Source organism: Hylobates moloch, unplaced genomic scaffold (genome assembly GCF_009828535.3).
Source record: "Hylobates moloch isolate HMO894 unplaced genomic scaffold, HMol_V3 SCAFFOLD_20, whole genome shotgun sequence".
Taxonomy (NCBI): domain Eukaryota; kingdom Metazoa; phylum Chordata; class Mammalia; order Primates; family Hylobatidae; genus Hylobates; species Hylobates moloch.
The window spans coordinates 34,896,986-34,912,951 of record NW_026652295.1 but is presented as its reverse complement, the minus strand read 5'-3'; the positions used below and the strand labels follow the sequence as shown (position 1 = coordinate 34,912,951).

Below are 15,966 nucleotides of genomic sequence, written 5' to 3'. Positions count from 1 at the left end.
CATGTTCTCACTCATAAGTGGGAGTTGAACAATGAGAACACATGGACACAGGGAGGGGAACATCACACACTGGGGCCTGTCATGGGGTGGGAGCCTAGGGGAGGAATAGCGTTAGGAGAATACCTATGTAGATGATGGGTTGATGGGTGCAGCAAAGCACCATGGCATGTGTGTAACTATGTAACAAACCTGCATGCTCTGCCCATGTATCACAGAACTTAAAGTACAACAAAGAAAACTTTACATAAATGCATAAAGTCTAGAACAGCTAATATATTATAATGAAATGTCAACTATAATCCCAGCTCAAAGAGAACACCGTAAAATTATGAAGAGCTCTCCACAAATCTCTAAATTATGTCCTCATAAGATTACATTTCTATTTCTTCTTGAATAATTTCCTCATTTTAGCTATGATTTAGTGACAGTAAGATGGTAATTATGAGGAGAAAATTCTCCTAACACTCCATTGAGAAAATTCTGCCTCATTTCACCACGCACCTGAGTCTTAAGCAGTCCCTTCTAATGTAGCTGAATAATAGATCCTCACCTGGCTGAGTCTATGAATTGAATCCACGTATGTGAAATAAGACCCCCAAGGAGAGGTAATAAGCTGGGAATGCCATCAGCTCATCTTTCTTCAGGCCTTTATTTGTCATTGTCACTTGTAGAAGCAGGACAGCCCTGGCATTGGGATTGGCAGAAACAGAGAGTACCAAAGGGAAAACTGAACTTCCCTAATTTTTGGGAAACAGCAGATTGGAAACAGATGGGCTCCAGCGTTTTCCTTGTGTGAGGTCATTGTCCCAGGTAGCCTTACTCAGAACCACACTTCTTGTCAGCAAAACAGAAGTCAAACGATATTTCTACCTTCCAAGAGAATAGAACATAATGTCAGATTTTCTCATGGATTCCCACAAGTTCAAGAAACTTTCATGGCCTTACTTAAATGCTTAAGCATTTCAACTAAAAAATTATTTGTCTTTCAAATACACAGGAATCTGGAAAAATTTTAACCAGAAAAAATTGGAATTCTAAAGTAAAAAATGCATAAGGCCATAAAAATTTTTTACAGCTTTTAATTTAGATGTCAACTGGGGAAAAATAAACATTCTCTGAAGTTTGCTTTTATACCATTAAAGATTTACTTTTTATTAACAGCAATACAGGGCGACTTATTCAGGTTGAACCTTGAAGGTAAACGTTAACTTAATTTTATTTATTTATTTATTTTTTAATTTTTTTTTTTTTTTTTGAGACAGAATCTCGCTCTGCTGCCCAGGCTGGAGTGCAGTGGCGCAATCTCGGCTCACCGCAAGCTCCGCCTCCCGGGTTCACGCCATTCTCCTGCCTCAGCCTCTCTGAGTAGCTGGGACTACAGGCGCCCGCCACCACGCCCGGCTAATTTTTTTTGTATTTTTAGTAGAGACGGGGTTTCACCGTGGTCTCGATCTCCTGACCTCGTGATCCGCCCGCCTCGGCCTCCCAAAGTGCTGGGATTACAAGCGTGAGCCACCGCGCCCGGCCAACTTTAACTTAATTTTTAGTGTTGGCTAATTTTTAAGCATTTCTCAGTCACCTACCATGATTTCATCTCAGAAACCAAAATCTCAATTTCATTTAGACCTTTGAAATATCAAAACAGAAGTTTAAATGCTTCAAAATAATATTCATGTAGAGACTTACATATGTGGACCAGGAATCTCCATGTATTACAAAGTATATGAGAACATAACAAATGTTGATACACACATTTAATTCTGCAATAAAAACTTACAACAAGTAAAACTGTAACAAATCAAGAAAATTTTGTAGGTTACACATTTTATGTCTAAAAATATAGGTATTAAACACTCAAGGATGGATAAAAGAAATCACAAGAGAAAATAGAAAATATCTAGAGACAAATTAAAAATTGAAATACCAAAAATTAAGAGATACATCAAAAACAGTACCATAAGGGAAAAATTTATAGCTATAAATGACTATAAAAAATAAGATACCAAATCAACAACTTTACTCCTAAGGAACTAAAAACAGGGAAAATGAGGGACTATTAAAGAGGGACAACTAAAAGCTAGCAAAATTTAAAAAATGATAAAGATAGCAGTGGAAATAAGTGAAATAGACAATAGAAAAACAATATCAAAAATCAACAAAGCCGAGTTTGTTCTCTGAAAAAGATCAAAACTGAGAAAATTTTATCCAGATTAAGAAAAAAAGGGAATACTTAAATTATTAAACTCAAAAATAAAATGAGTACATTACTGACAAATTTTTGGAGTAAAAAAGGGATGTAGGAGAGTACCATAAGGAACTATACACTAAAAAATTGAATAGCCTAGATAAAATAAACAAATTCCTAGAAACAAAAACCTACTAAGACTGAATCAGAAAAGTTGAATAAACCTATTCAACAAGGAGATTCAGCAGGAAGATTGCGTCAGTAATCAAAAACCCAGCAACAAAGAAAAGCCTGGACCAGATGGCTTCACTGTTGACTTCTACCCAATGTTTAAAGCAGAATTAACACCACTTTTTCTCAAACTTTTTCAAAACGTTGAAGAGGAGGTAATGTTTTCTAACTTATTCTAGGAGGCCAGTATTACCCTGACACCAAGCCAGACAAAGGCATCATAAGAAAACTACAAACAAACATCCCTTATAAATGCTGATGCAAAAATCCTCAACAAAATAGAGCAACTCAAACTTAGCAGTACATTAAAAGGATTATACACTATGAATGAGTATAATTGACTCCTGAAATAAAAGTATGTTCCAACACATGAAAATCAGCGTAATATCACATTAACATAAAGAAGGAAAAAACCCTCATGTGATCATCTTAATCAAAGAAAAAGCATTTGTCAAAATGTAACCCACATTCATGATAAAATATACTTCATAAACTATAAAAAGAAAGAAAACACCTTAACATAATGTTATACAAAAAACAAAAACAAAAAAAACACACAGCTAACATGGTGAAAGACCAAAAGCTTTTACCCTAAGAGTGAAAACAAGGATGCCTGCTTTTACTACTTTTATTTAATACAGTACTGAATGTTCTAGTTAGTTAAAACAATAAGGTGAGTAAAATAAAAGTTATTCCAATTTTTTAAAAAGTAAAATTATCTGTTTGCAGATGACATAAACTTGTATATTAAAAATCTTTTAGTTTCTGTGAAATAAACCATCGGATGCAATAATTAAAATTCAGCAAAGCTGCAGGATACAAAATCAATACACAAAAATCTGTTGTATTTCTACAATAACAATAAACTATCTGAAAAAGAAGTCAAGACAACAGTATCATGTATGATAGCATCAAAAGAATAAAATACTTAGAAACCCACTTAACCAAGGAAATGAAAAACCTGTACAGCAAAAACTATAAACATGGCATGAAAGTATTAAAGATGACACAAATAAATGAAAAGACATCATGTGTTTATGGACTGGAAGACAAAATCTTGTCAAGGTGCCATTGTTATTGATAGTCATCTACAGATTCAATAAAATCAGTATAAAAATTCCAATATTTTCAAAAATAGAAAAACCTATTCTAAAATTCAGATGAAATCTCAAAAAACCCCAAGTACCCAAATCAATCAATCTTAAAAACTAACAAAGTTAGAGGACTAACACCTCCTGGTTTCAAACTTCAGTACCCAAAACAATGATGTACCAGCATAGTGACAGACACAAAGACCAATGCAATAGAAATAAGGAACCAAAAAAATATGGTCATGATTTTTAACAAGGGAGTCAACACTATTCAAAGGGAAAAGGAGGGTATATTTTAAATGGTGTTAAAAATGGATATTTACATCTATTTATCTATCTATCTATCTATCTATCTATCTATATGTATATATATTCCAAATTAGCTTTTTGCCCGTCATGTATGTTGCAGATCTATTTCCCCAGTCTGTTGACTTTTGACTTTGAGGCATTTTTCTCTCATACAAAGTTTTAATTTTTATGGAGTCAAATACATCAGTCTTCTGTTCAGTGACTTCTTCATGGGTATGGTGTTTCAGTTTAGGATGATAAAGAAGTCGTAGATATGGATAAATTAGATAAATTCGATGGTTGGACAACACTAAATATACTGGATGCCACAGAACTGTACATTTAAACATGGTTAAAATGTTTTAACTTTTATGTTATATATATATTACCACCAAAAAAGGGCCAGGCTTACATGTTTATATGTTAGAGGTTTGGAGTACCTCTAACATTTATTCCCTTCCAGGGGAATAATTTATAAGCACCCACACAAGAAAAGTAGATACTGACTTCACAAATCTCCTTACAAGTCCCACAGCAGGGGCAGTCTGGGAAAGCAGAGGTGGAAAAAGTCACATAAACTTGAGGTCAATGTGAGACCTCCCACCCCCCACTCTGGAATCAGATGGAGGAAGGCATGCATGCAGGCTGAGCTGGAGAGATGAGCTGGGGTGGGCAGAACGGTCCTCCCATGACCCTAGACCTGAAGTGCTCCCACATGCTCTCAGGCATGTATCAAACCAAGAAAGCAGGCTAGGAGGGTAACACAGCTACCTGTATACAGGGAGCGATGAAATATCTGAGCTGCACAAGTGGATGGATTCCTAGATCACTTCTTCCAGTTATAAGTGGTGTTTGCCTGCTGGTGGGTTGATGGATGTCAACAGCTACATTTCCCAGGAATGAGGCCTTAACTCAGGCAATGAATCTTACCCACCACTGAGACCATCACGGCCAGGGGTGGGCTACTAGGAGGGCAGGGATGAACCACTGCTAGAGATCCCGACTCCAGAATTCTGCACTCAGCCCTGGGGCCATGCCACCTTTTCTCCATCTCCCCAGGGAGATCAGGCCCTGGTCTGGGGATGGACCCCTGGGTGCCCGTAGTAAAGGGGTTCATTTAGGCCTTCCTTCTACAAACATCAATTAAGTACCTGCTGTGTACTGGGCACCAGGTGAGGCATTGAGTTTATATCCATTTTTCATACAGTTAAAGTCCTGAAAAGTGGCAGGTCATTGAAAATGACATATGTCAAACTGAACTTCTCACAAAGAATTTTTTTTTTTTTGAGGTGGAGTTTTGCTGTCACCCAGGCTGGAGTGCAGTGATGTGATCTCAGCTCACTGCAACCTCTGCCTCCTGAGTTCAAGTGATTCTCCTGCCTCAGCCTCCCGATAGCTGGGACTACAGGCACCCCCCACCACACCAGCTAATTTTTGTATTTTTAGCAGAGACGGGGTTTCACTGTGTTGGTCAGGCTGGTCTCAACCTCAGGTGATCTGCCTGCCTTGGCCTCCCAAAGTGTTAGGGTTACAGGTGTGAGCCACTGCACCTGGCAACAAAGAATTTTAAAAAGCAGGAGATACATTCTCATGGTTTGAAAAAGTGGCCAGACATGATTACATTACAGTTAAAGAATTGACAATAGATAAAGACAATAGATAAAGAATTTATGAAAAATGAGTATAATAAAAAGTTCATTAATGAAACAAATGATACAAGTCACTGTCTTGGTCCAGTTGAGCCATTTACAGCATTAACCCATGAGCATGAGCTCTGGTCTTCCTCTTCTCTATTAGGTGGATTCTTGCCTAGGAAGGCTTTTTCCCTCATAGGAAAGTTCCAGATCTAGCACTTGATTTAATCCTGTTGGCTCTGCTGGGTCTTGGGCTCTTACTGCAGGAAGCCTGGGCTGATGCTGGAGACCCATCCTCTTTGTCACAGAGGATCCTAGGGCCCCAGTCTTCCTTGGCTTCCTCCTCTGGTCCCACAATGTTAGTGATCCACATTTTCTACTCAAATGTTCTCACAAAAGGTTTGTAGAGACACACAGAAAACACAGACCTTTACAGAGCAAAGGCCTGTACCGCAGAAATGTCCAGATCTGGTGGTAAATGCGAGGGCGGTGTGGGCTCAGAGGGAGCCTGTTGAATGCCAGTGTCAGGGCCCTGCATTGCTGGCGTGCTCCCTCAGTGAGACCTCTGTCCTCAGAGGACCTCAGTGGGAACTAAGCCACCAATGGGACAGCCCCAGAACTTGAGTGAGGAATTTAAAGCAGGTTGTTCTGAAACCAGGATATGCAACTCAGAAGTATTTTAATCCTGATCTTGATTTTTTAAAGTCCCAAAACCTTGTGAGTTAATTGCTCATATACCGGGGATGGGGAGTGATGGTGAATAAACAAAGGGGAATAGGACCCTGGCTTGGAAAGTTTGCACAGAAGTAGGGGAAACAGATGGAGCTGATGAGCAAACCATTGCTGTCCCCAGGGAGAGAAGACGTGAGAAGTGTGCCCATTGGGGACAGTGCTGGACAAAGTGGTGCTGGTGAATTCGGCTTGAGAGTCACCAGGGAGAGTTTCCCTCTGGAGAATCACAGGCTTCTGCTCTCTTTTTCCAACTTCCCTTTTGGAGGGCTGAGGTCTAGAAGCACAGCGGGGCTGTGGGCCTTCCGATCCTTGAGGGGGTCAGGGAGACTGCAGGGGAAATGGGATTCTGGGCTGTGGACTTCTCTCCACGGAAAGGCCTGCAGTTTAAAACCATGTCCACTAGGTGGTGCAAAAGCCTCTTTTTGTGTTAGTGTGGGGCCGGGCGGTGGCTGACTGCATGTTCTATGGACAGCAAGCCTGCCTTCTCTCACGGGGAGGTGTGTACTCTCCAGCTCAGGCATGCTCTGTAAGTAGACATCCAGGCCCTGCTTGAACACCTCCAGTGACGGGGAACTCACAACTCCAGGGGGCAGAGTAAGTAGCAGGGGTGGGGTGGAATTGAGGGGCACCAAAAAGCCAACTCTCCATTGATAGCGTCAGCCTCCTTCCTAACCCACAGGCCACTGGTTTCTGCAATTCCTATTTTCCCAGTCTCTTTATTGGGAATAACTTCTTATCTCCTCTTCTTATGATCACTTTATCCTTGAGTAGTTTGTCAGCAGGGGCCTAGATGAGGCCTCTTACAGATCTGGGACATCTGCTAGGGGCGTGTCAAAGCCTCTCTACCCTCACCCTACCCATGTAGACCTGATTAGGAATCAAAAAGACTGGCCGGGCATGGTGGCTTACACCTGCAATCCCAGCACTTTGGGAGGCCGAGGCAGGCAGATTACGAGGTCAAGAGATCGAGACCATCCTGGCCAACATGGTAAAACTCTATCTCTACTAAAAATAAAAAAATTAGCTGGGCGTGGTGGCACATGCCTGTAGTCCCAGCTACTTGGGAGGCTGAGGCAGGAGAATCACTTGAACCCGGGAGGTGGAGGCAGTGAGCTGAGATTGCGCCACTGCACTCCAGCCTGGCATCAGAGTGAGACTCTGTCTCAAAAGAAAAATAAAAGGACCGAGGCTTCCTTAATTTTCTATTAGCTTTAGTTACACCACCCTTCTAGGCCTCACTTTCCACTTTTGTAAAATGAAAGACAACATCCTTTGCCCTGCTTAGCACATGGAGTTGTTGAAAATTTCAAATGAAGTAATGCATTCGTTTATTTAACATTCATTGAGTACCTACTGTAGGTTAAGCACTGTCTAGAAACAGGAATATCGTGGTGACCAGAACAGATAAACAAATCAATACAGAATATAATGGCAGGTGGTGTTATGTGCTATGAAGGAAAATAAAATAGAATCAAGTGAGAGGGGCCAAATTTAAATTGAGCTGTCAGAGATGTAAAAAACATGTGTAAGCAGGAACAAATCATCTTTACCTGTGTCACTTTCTCCCCTGTAGTAGTCTGTCCCCTTTCTTTCTTTTTTCTTTTCTTTTTCTTCTTCTTTTTCTTTTTTTTTGAGACTGAGTTTCGCTCTTGTTGCCCAGGCTGGAGTGCAATGGCGCAATCTCGGCTCACTGCAACCTCCACCTCCTAGGTTCAAGTGGTTCTCCTGCCTCAGCCCCCTGAGTAGCTGGGATTACAGGCATGAACCACCACACCTGGCTAATTTTTGTATTTTTAGTAGAGACAGGTTTCTCCATGTTGGTCAGGCTGGTCTTGAACTCTCAACCTCAGGTGATCTGCCCACCTCAGCCTCCCAAAGTGCTGGGATTATAGGTGTGAGCCACTGCGCCCGGCCTGTCCGTCCTGGGCGCAGTGGCCCAGGTCAAGTCTATTTAACCTGCAGGTCACACCATGAAAGATGGACACTGTTGTTAGTTTGTTGTGTGCAATCCAATGCAATCTTATTGGACATGAATAATGTAGACAGGCTGGGAGGAGAAGATCATCTTGGCCTAAAGCTGCCCCTCTCCCATCCTCATCCTTTGCGGGAGCCATCAGCTAAGACCACTGAGATCATAAAGTCTCCTGAATAGACCTCAGCTCTCCAGATCTGGCCTAACTAAACATCCCAACTCAAGGCAGCACAGTGTATTGTTGAAAGTGCCCTGGCTGGAAAGCCCCAGAGTTCTAAATATGGCTCTTAAAATTCCAGCAATTCTGAGCAGGAAGAGATTTCCCCTCAGTCACATGATCATATGCTCCAGCCAGTGACAAGCTCAGGTTCTCCACCTGTGGTGTGGGGTGGGGAGTACATACCAGATTCTCAGGGGACAGCTGATTGTGGGTGGCTGAACGTGGCGTGCAAATCTCTAGAGAGCTTCTAAAGCACCAACAAAGGCACTTTCTTCTCCACCACCCCCACGAGTGTCAGTGAGCTGACCCAGTTTTAGGGTTTGGGGGATGGGGAAACTGAACATCAGGGGGACCTTGAGATCTGGGATTCTGGGCTTTCAGCCAGGGACCCTTCCAACCTTACGAACAGAATATGCCAACTCTAGCCCTCTGCAAACTCTAAAATGATTTGCAATAAGAACATTATTCTTTCCTGACTGACCAGTGAGTAATTTACCAAGATGGGTCTTGATTGGCCACCAAAAGAAAAAAGGGCCTTTGACAAAGCAGGAGACCTGAACTAGAGCCAGCAGTAGAAGGCCCCCAGTGAAATGACAGAAGCAAAAGCTTGGCAGCTCAACCACATCTTTATTTTGAGCAAGATGAAGTGCCTTTCTGACAATACAAATTAATTCACCCAGCTTTTAAGTGAGGAAGACATGTCCAGATCAAAGTTCAGCTTCCCTTCTAAGGAGGCCAGCCCTACGTCATCTGCAGCTACTGCATCAGTTAGAGTCATGCTGGCCATAGCATCTCAACTGAAATCTCAGTGGCTTGATGTGATAGACATTCATTTTCTTGGCCACATAAAGCTTGGTTCATGGGTGGGGAGGGATCTTCCCCATGAAGTCATCTGGGGACCCAGGCTGATGGAGGTTGTACTGTCTCCTTCATGTGGCTTCTGTGTGGGGGATTGACACCCAGCCAGCAGGTAGGGAAGAGAAAGCATGAAGGATTGGGGAGGTGTTTTTTTGTTGGTTTTTGTTTTTGTTTTTGAGACAGAATCTCACTCTGTCACTTGGGCTGGAGCGTAGTGGCACAATTTTGGCTCACTGCAACCTCCACCTACCAGGTTCAAGTGATTCTCATGCCTCAGCCTCCCGAGTAGCTGGGATTACAGGCGTGTGCCACCAAACCTGGCTAATTTTTTATATTTTTAGTAGAGACAGGGTTTTGCCATGTTGGCCAGGCTGGTCTCGACTTCTGACCTCAGGTGATCTGCCTGCCTTGACCTCCCAAAGTGCTGGGATTACAGGCGTGAGCCAGCGCATTCGGCTGGGGAGGTGTTCTTATGGGAGACGCCCATCATTTCTGCCCATATTCGTTGTCAGAACTCAGGCTTGTGATATTCCACCTACGTTCCTTGCTCCTTTTGAGTGACTTTTCCCCTTATCTATACCATTCTCCACCCTTCTTCATCCTGCTCTGTGGCCAGGAGACTGTCCTGTATGGATTGCCCCAATGGGCTTCCTGTCCTCTGGCTCCTGGTTGGTTTTAGTCAAGGAACTCTCTGGTTGGAGATTGCCAAGGTGTTTTATTTCTCTAGTCCCTCCCTGCTGGCTCCCATAGGTTGGCTGTGTTCTCCTACTTAAGGCCGCAGCTCCTGTGCACTGCCCTCTTTGTGCAGCCATATTCTTTCCAAGCTGTGTCACTGCTCCTTCCCCTGGACCTTTTAGGCTTTCGGTTGAAATCTGTTCAACTGACATTCAGCAGCCCTCTCAGTGGCAAATGGTGTCTTGATTTTCCTGAGATACCTGGCTCCCTACATGTAGATTCAAACATAGGTTTCTCCTTGTGGATCCAAAAAAAAGAGATAATTTGTAATGCACTGTCTGCCATATATCTTCTCCCAACTTCCCATCAAAACTCCATGCTGGCTTCCAATCCTTTACAGCTGCTTCTCTGCATTATGGCATAGAACTTTGATGAATTAACCTGTGATGATGTTTTCACGGATGGTGATGGGGTCCCTCAAATTTCCCTCCATAGTGTATCTCTACTTGATACACACATCTTCACAGGACAATGCCTTAATCCTTAGGAGAGACTGGCAGTGAAGTAATGCAGGTATCAGCCCAGCATTCCATCCACTGTCCTCCTGGTAATAACTTCGTCTCGGGGAGCAACTCTTTTCCTACTCCATCACAGTGTCCTGCCCCCAGCAGTTGAGGGGGGACCCTGTAGCCCAGGCTGGGCCATTAAAAGAAGCCCATTTCCATGGCCACAGCAACTGGTCCAGATGGTGCATGATCCAGGATAGGCCAATCAGGGTCCTCCCTGGGATTTCTCTTTCTGTGTCTGGCTGGGAAGTTACCCCAAGCTAGTGGTAGCTGTGTCTTCTGCCATGAGGGGACACCAGAGGGGCAGAAAGGTGAGGTGAAGTCCCTGGAGGGTCTGGTCTCCACTTCTAATCTTGGGGCTCTTGGAACTGTCATGATCCCTGCAGATCTTTCTTCAATTCTTTTAAAAAAATTGATATATTATAGTTGTATATATGTTTGGGATACATGTGTTTGTTTGTGTGTGTGTGTGTGTGTTTTTTTTTTTTTTTTGAGACAGAGTTTCACTCTTTTACCCAGGCTGGAGTGCAATGGTGCCATCATTGCTCATTGCAACCTCTGCCTCCTGGGTTCAAGCCATTCTCCAGCTTCAGCCTCCCAAGTAGCTGGGACCACAGGTGTGCACCACTCCACCTGGCTAATTTTTGTAATGAGATGGGGTTTCACTATGTTGCCTAGGCTGGTCTCAAACTCCTGAGCTCAAAGCAATCCACCTGCCTTGGCTTCCCAAGGAGAAGGGATTACAGGTGTGAGCCACTGCGCCCAGCCCACATGTGAAATTTTGATAGCTGTAATTGCTTCAATTCTTTGACAATCCCAATAGCTTTCGAATACATCTCCTTTTCACTTATGTTGGTTTGAGTTGTGGTTTCTGTCTTGCACAATTATGAAAGGTCTATTTCTTGAGGAGGTACAATTTTTAGTCAAGGGATTGTTTGATACTCTTTAAGTTCACCACCAGGCCTACCACTTGTCTCTGTTGTAGGAGGAGAGTTCCTGTAACGAGAGGTTTTTAAGATGTCCTTTGTTCTGGGATGAATCAGAGGGAATGACTGCCTTGGAGCTCAGGATATTAAACTGAGTGGTGTCGAATATTCCCAGGATCAATCGACAATGCCATGTGTACCATCTCCTCCTGCAGGGATTAAAGGCCTGACATTTGGATATGATTCTAGTTTTCTCTCAAATCCATACTTTAAGAGCTTATGGGCTGGGTGCGGTGGCTCACACCTGTAATCCCAGCACTTTGGGAAGCCAAGGTGGGCGGATAAGTTGAGGCCAGGAGTTTGAGACCAGCCTGGCCAACATGGTGAAACCCTGTCTCTACCAAAAAATACAAAAGTTAACCAGGTGCAATGGCGCACACCTGTAATCCCAGATACTTGGGAGGCTGAGGCAGGAGAATCACTTGAACCTGAGAGGCGGAGGTTGGAGTGAGCCAAGATCATGCCACCGCACTCCAGCCTGGATGACAGAGTGAGACTCTGTCTCAAAAAAAAAAAAAAAAAAATCTATGAACATCAGTGTTATATACCACACTAATCCAATAAAATGAAAGACAAAACCCACATAATCATCTCAATAGATACAGAAAAAGCATTTGACAAAATCCAAGTGTCTTATCATAAAAATATTCAACAAACCAAGACTAGAAGAGAACTTCCTCAACCTGATCAAGACCATCTGTGAAAACCCCACAGCTACCAACCTACTTAGTGGTGAACGACTAGATGCTTTTCTCCTAATATTGCAAGGTTCTAGTCAGATCAGTGAGGCAAGAAAAAGAAATAAAAAGCATCTAGGTTGGAAAGGAAGAAGTAAAACTATCTCTGTTCATAGATAACATGATACTGTGTATAAAAATTCTAAGGAATAAAAAAAACTGTGAGAACTAATTAATGAGTTCAGTAAGTTTGCAGAATACAAGATTAACCTACAAAAGTCAATTGTATTTCTATGACAATGAACAACCTGAAAATGAAATTCAGAATAATTCTATTTCCAATACCATCAAAAGAATAAAACACAAATAAACTTACAGCACAAGACATATACTCTGAAAACTACAAAGCATTGTTGAAAGAAATTAAAGTAAATCTAAATAAATGGACAGATATAACATGTTGCTGGATTGTTAAGATGGCAATACTCTCTAAATTGGTTTACATATTCAATGCAATCCCTATCAAAATTCCAACTGTTTTTTTTTTTTTTTTTTTTTTTTTTTCAGAAATGGACAAGCTGATCTTCATATTCATATGGAGTTTCCAGTGACCCCAAATAGCCAAAACAGTCTTGGAAAGAAAAACAAAGTTGGAGGACCCACATTTCCTGATTTTGAAACTTGCTACAAAGCTATAGTACTCAAAACAGATTGGTACTGGCATAAGGATATAGATTAAGAACAGTTTTTTCAACAAATAGTGTTGGGACAATGAGTGTCCACATGCAAAAGAATAAAGTTGTCCCCTTACTTTACACTTTCTCCAAAAATTAACTCAAAATATGTCAAAGACATAAACGTAAGAGCTAAAACTGTAAAACTCCTAGAATAAAACATAGGAGTAAAGCTTTATGACCTTGGATTAGATTAGGCCATTGCATCTTAAATATAACACCAAAAGAATAAGTAATAAAACAAAAAAAGAGATAAATTGAACTCCATCAAAATTAAAAGCCTTTGTGCTTCATAGGACACCATCAAGAAAGTAAAAAAAAAAAAAAAAAACCCCACAGGATGGGAGAAAATATCTCCAAATTATATATCTGATAAAAGAATTGTATCCAGGATTGATAAAGAGTTCATACAACTCAATAATAAAAAGACAAATAACCCCAAATTGGGCAAAGGACATGAATAGAGATTTTTCCCAAGAAGATATACAACCAATAAGCACACGAAGAAATGCTAACATCATTGTATTAGTCCGTTTTCACACTGCTGGTGAAGACATACCCGAGACTGGTAATTTATAAAGAAAAGAGGTTTAATTGACTCACAATTCCACATGGCTGGGGAGGCCTCACAATCATGGCGGAAGACAAGGAGGAACAAGTCACATCCTACATGGTGGCAGGGGAGAGAGAGCTTGTGCAGGGAAATTCCTCTTTATAAAATTATGGGGTCTTGTGAGACTTATTCATAATCATGAGAATAGCACGGGAGAGACCTGTCCCCATGATTCAATTACCTCCCACTGGGTCCCTCCCACAACATGTGGGAATTGTGGGAGCTACAATTCAAGATGAGAATTGGCGGGGGTTGGGGGGGACACAGCCAAACCACAACAATGATTAATCCTTAGGGAAATGAAGAAAAAACTACCATGAGATACTACTTCTTGCTCACTAGGATTGTTAGGGAAACAGAAGCATAGGAGAGCCATGGTGACATCATTGTAAAGTCAACTCCATCTTAAAACTATCAAGGCACGTTCCTTGCCAGTCATGACTCATGGTCCTAAGATGTTTACAGTTGAGGAAACACCTTAAAAATACCTGCAAGGACACACTCCTACAATAACAAAAAGTCCAGATGTCCCACTATCCTTAACAAGATATGCTTTTAAGATGACTATAGTCATGCTTTGTTGTACTTATACACTAAAATGCCAAAGACACTTTCTTTAAATCAACAAAATACTAAATTTTATCATGCTGTCAGCCCACCCACACATAGACATAATTTATCTTAGCTTTTACATAGATGAGACTCCTATATGAGAAGAGTTTAAGACAGAGATGGCGTGTTCCTCCTCTTGCTTTCTGAGGATGTCCTATTCTGTGACTGAGTAGCTTTCAATAAACTATCCTCTGTCTGCACTTTGTAACTTGCCTTGAATGCCTTCCTGTGCAAGATCCAACAATCCTCTCTTGGAGTCTGGATTGGGACTCTTTTTCTGGCAACAGCAGAGCTATAATTTAAAAAAAAAGATGGACATTAACAAGTGTTGGAGAGGATGTGGAGAAGTTAGAACCCTCATACATTACTGGTGAGAACATAAAATGATGCAGCTGCTGCGGAAAACAGCTTAACAATTTCTCAAAAAGCTAAAATAGAGTTACTGTATGACCCAGCAATCCTGCTTCTAAGTATATACCCGAGAGAATTAAAAACATATGTCCACACAAAAACGGGTACACAAATGTTCAGAGTAGCATTATTTGTAGTTGCCAAAATGAAAAACAACCCAAATGTCCATTAACTGCTGAATGGATAAACAAAATGTGATCTAGCCACACAATGGAACATTATGCAGTCATGAAAAAGGGATAAAGTTCTAATACATGCTGTAACACGGGTGAACCTTGAAGAAATAGTGTTGAGTGTAAGGAGCCAGGCACAGCATATGATTGTATGGTTCTGTTTATATGAAATGTCCAGAGAGGCAAATCCACCCAGCCAGGTGGGAGATTAATGGTTCACTGGGGTTGGGGGTGAGAGGGCCTGGGAAGGGACTGGTAATGGGTATGGGATTTCTTTCCAGGGGTATGAAAATGCTCTGGAAGTGGGCAGTGGTGGTGATTAATGCACATCTCTGCAAATATATTAAAACTCATGGAATTGTACACTTTTAAAGAGTGAATTTTAGCCAGTCATGGTAGCTCACACCTGTAATCCCAGCACTTTGGGAGGCCGAGGCAGGTGGATTGCTAGAGGCCAGGAGTACGAGACCAGCCTGACCAACATGGCAAAACCCCGTCTCTCTTAAAATCACAAAAATTAGTTGGGTGTGGTGGCACGTGTCTGTAATCCCAGCTACATCAGGAGGCTGAGGCACAGAATTGCTTGAACACAAGAGGCGGAGGTTTCAGGGAGCCAAGATCGTGCCACTGCACTTCAGCCTGGGTGACAGAGTGAAAAAAAGAGAGTGAACTTTGTGGCCTGTGAATGAGATCCCAATAGAGTTATTAAAAAAAAATTTATGAGCAAACAGAGGCTCTGCATAGAGTGGCAGCTTCCCCAAAGAGGGCAGCAAATCAGGGGCACTTTCTTAGGACTGGCAAAGTGGGATGTAGCATGAGGATTAAGAACCCAGGCTTTGAACCTGAAGGTTGTGGGTCTGAATCCTGCTTCCACGTCTTATGAGCTGTGGAATGTTGGAAAATGGACTCAATCTCTCTGAACCTCTCAACTGTAAAATGAGAATAACTCCTACTTTGTGAGGTTCTTATGAGGGTTAACTTCTTGGTAGCTTCGAATATTCAGTAAATGATAGGTAGTTTTATCATTTTTTTCCTCTGGAAACAAGAAGGAAAGAATTCTCTGGAAGGCGACTTTGACCTTGGACTGAAGGTGGAAAGAACAGGCCCATTTTAAATAAGTACAAAAAGATTTCAGGTTCTAGCTTGGGCTAGAGGGATATGGAAGACCCTCTCCAGGCATGGTGGGTGGTCAGTAGGGGTTCAGGGAGGGTGACTGGAGGCAGAAAAAGTACAGACACTCATTCTCCCACTAGGCTGCCAGGTCTGTAGGTTAGAACTGGATGTTCTGGTATTCAAGTTTTGTGCCAG

General features: G+C 41.9%; 1 protein-coding gene across 2 annotated transcripts in view; it reads left to right on the top strand.

Annotated features, from left to right (window-relative positions):
* ETV7 (ETS variant transcription factor 7) overlaps positions 1-13,292 on the top strand; it is a 123,187-nt gene extending 109,895 nt beyond the window's left edge. For both annotated transcript variants that reach the window (XM_058432190.1, XM_058432189.1), the window contains one exon: positions 12,683-13,292. In XM_058432190.1, coding sequence (XP_058288173.1) covers positions 12,683-12,854 — 172 coding nt within the window. In that variant the 3' untranslated portion in view covers positions 12,855-13,292. The remainder of the gene's footprint in view (positions 1-12,682) is intronic.
* The last annotated feature ends 2,674 nt before the right edge of the window (positions 13,293-15,966 follow it).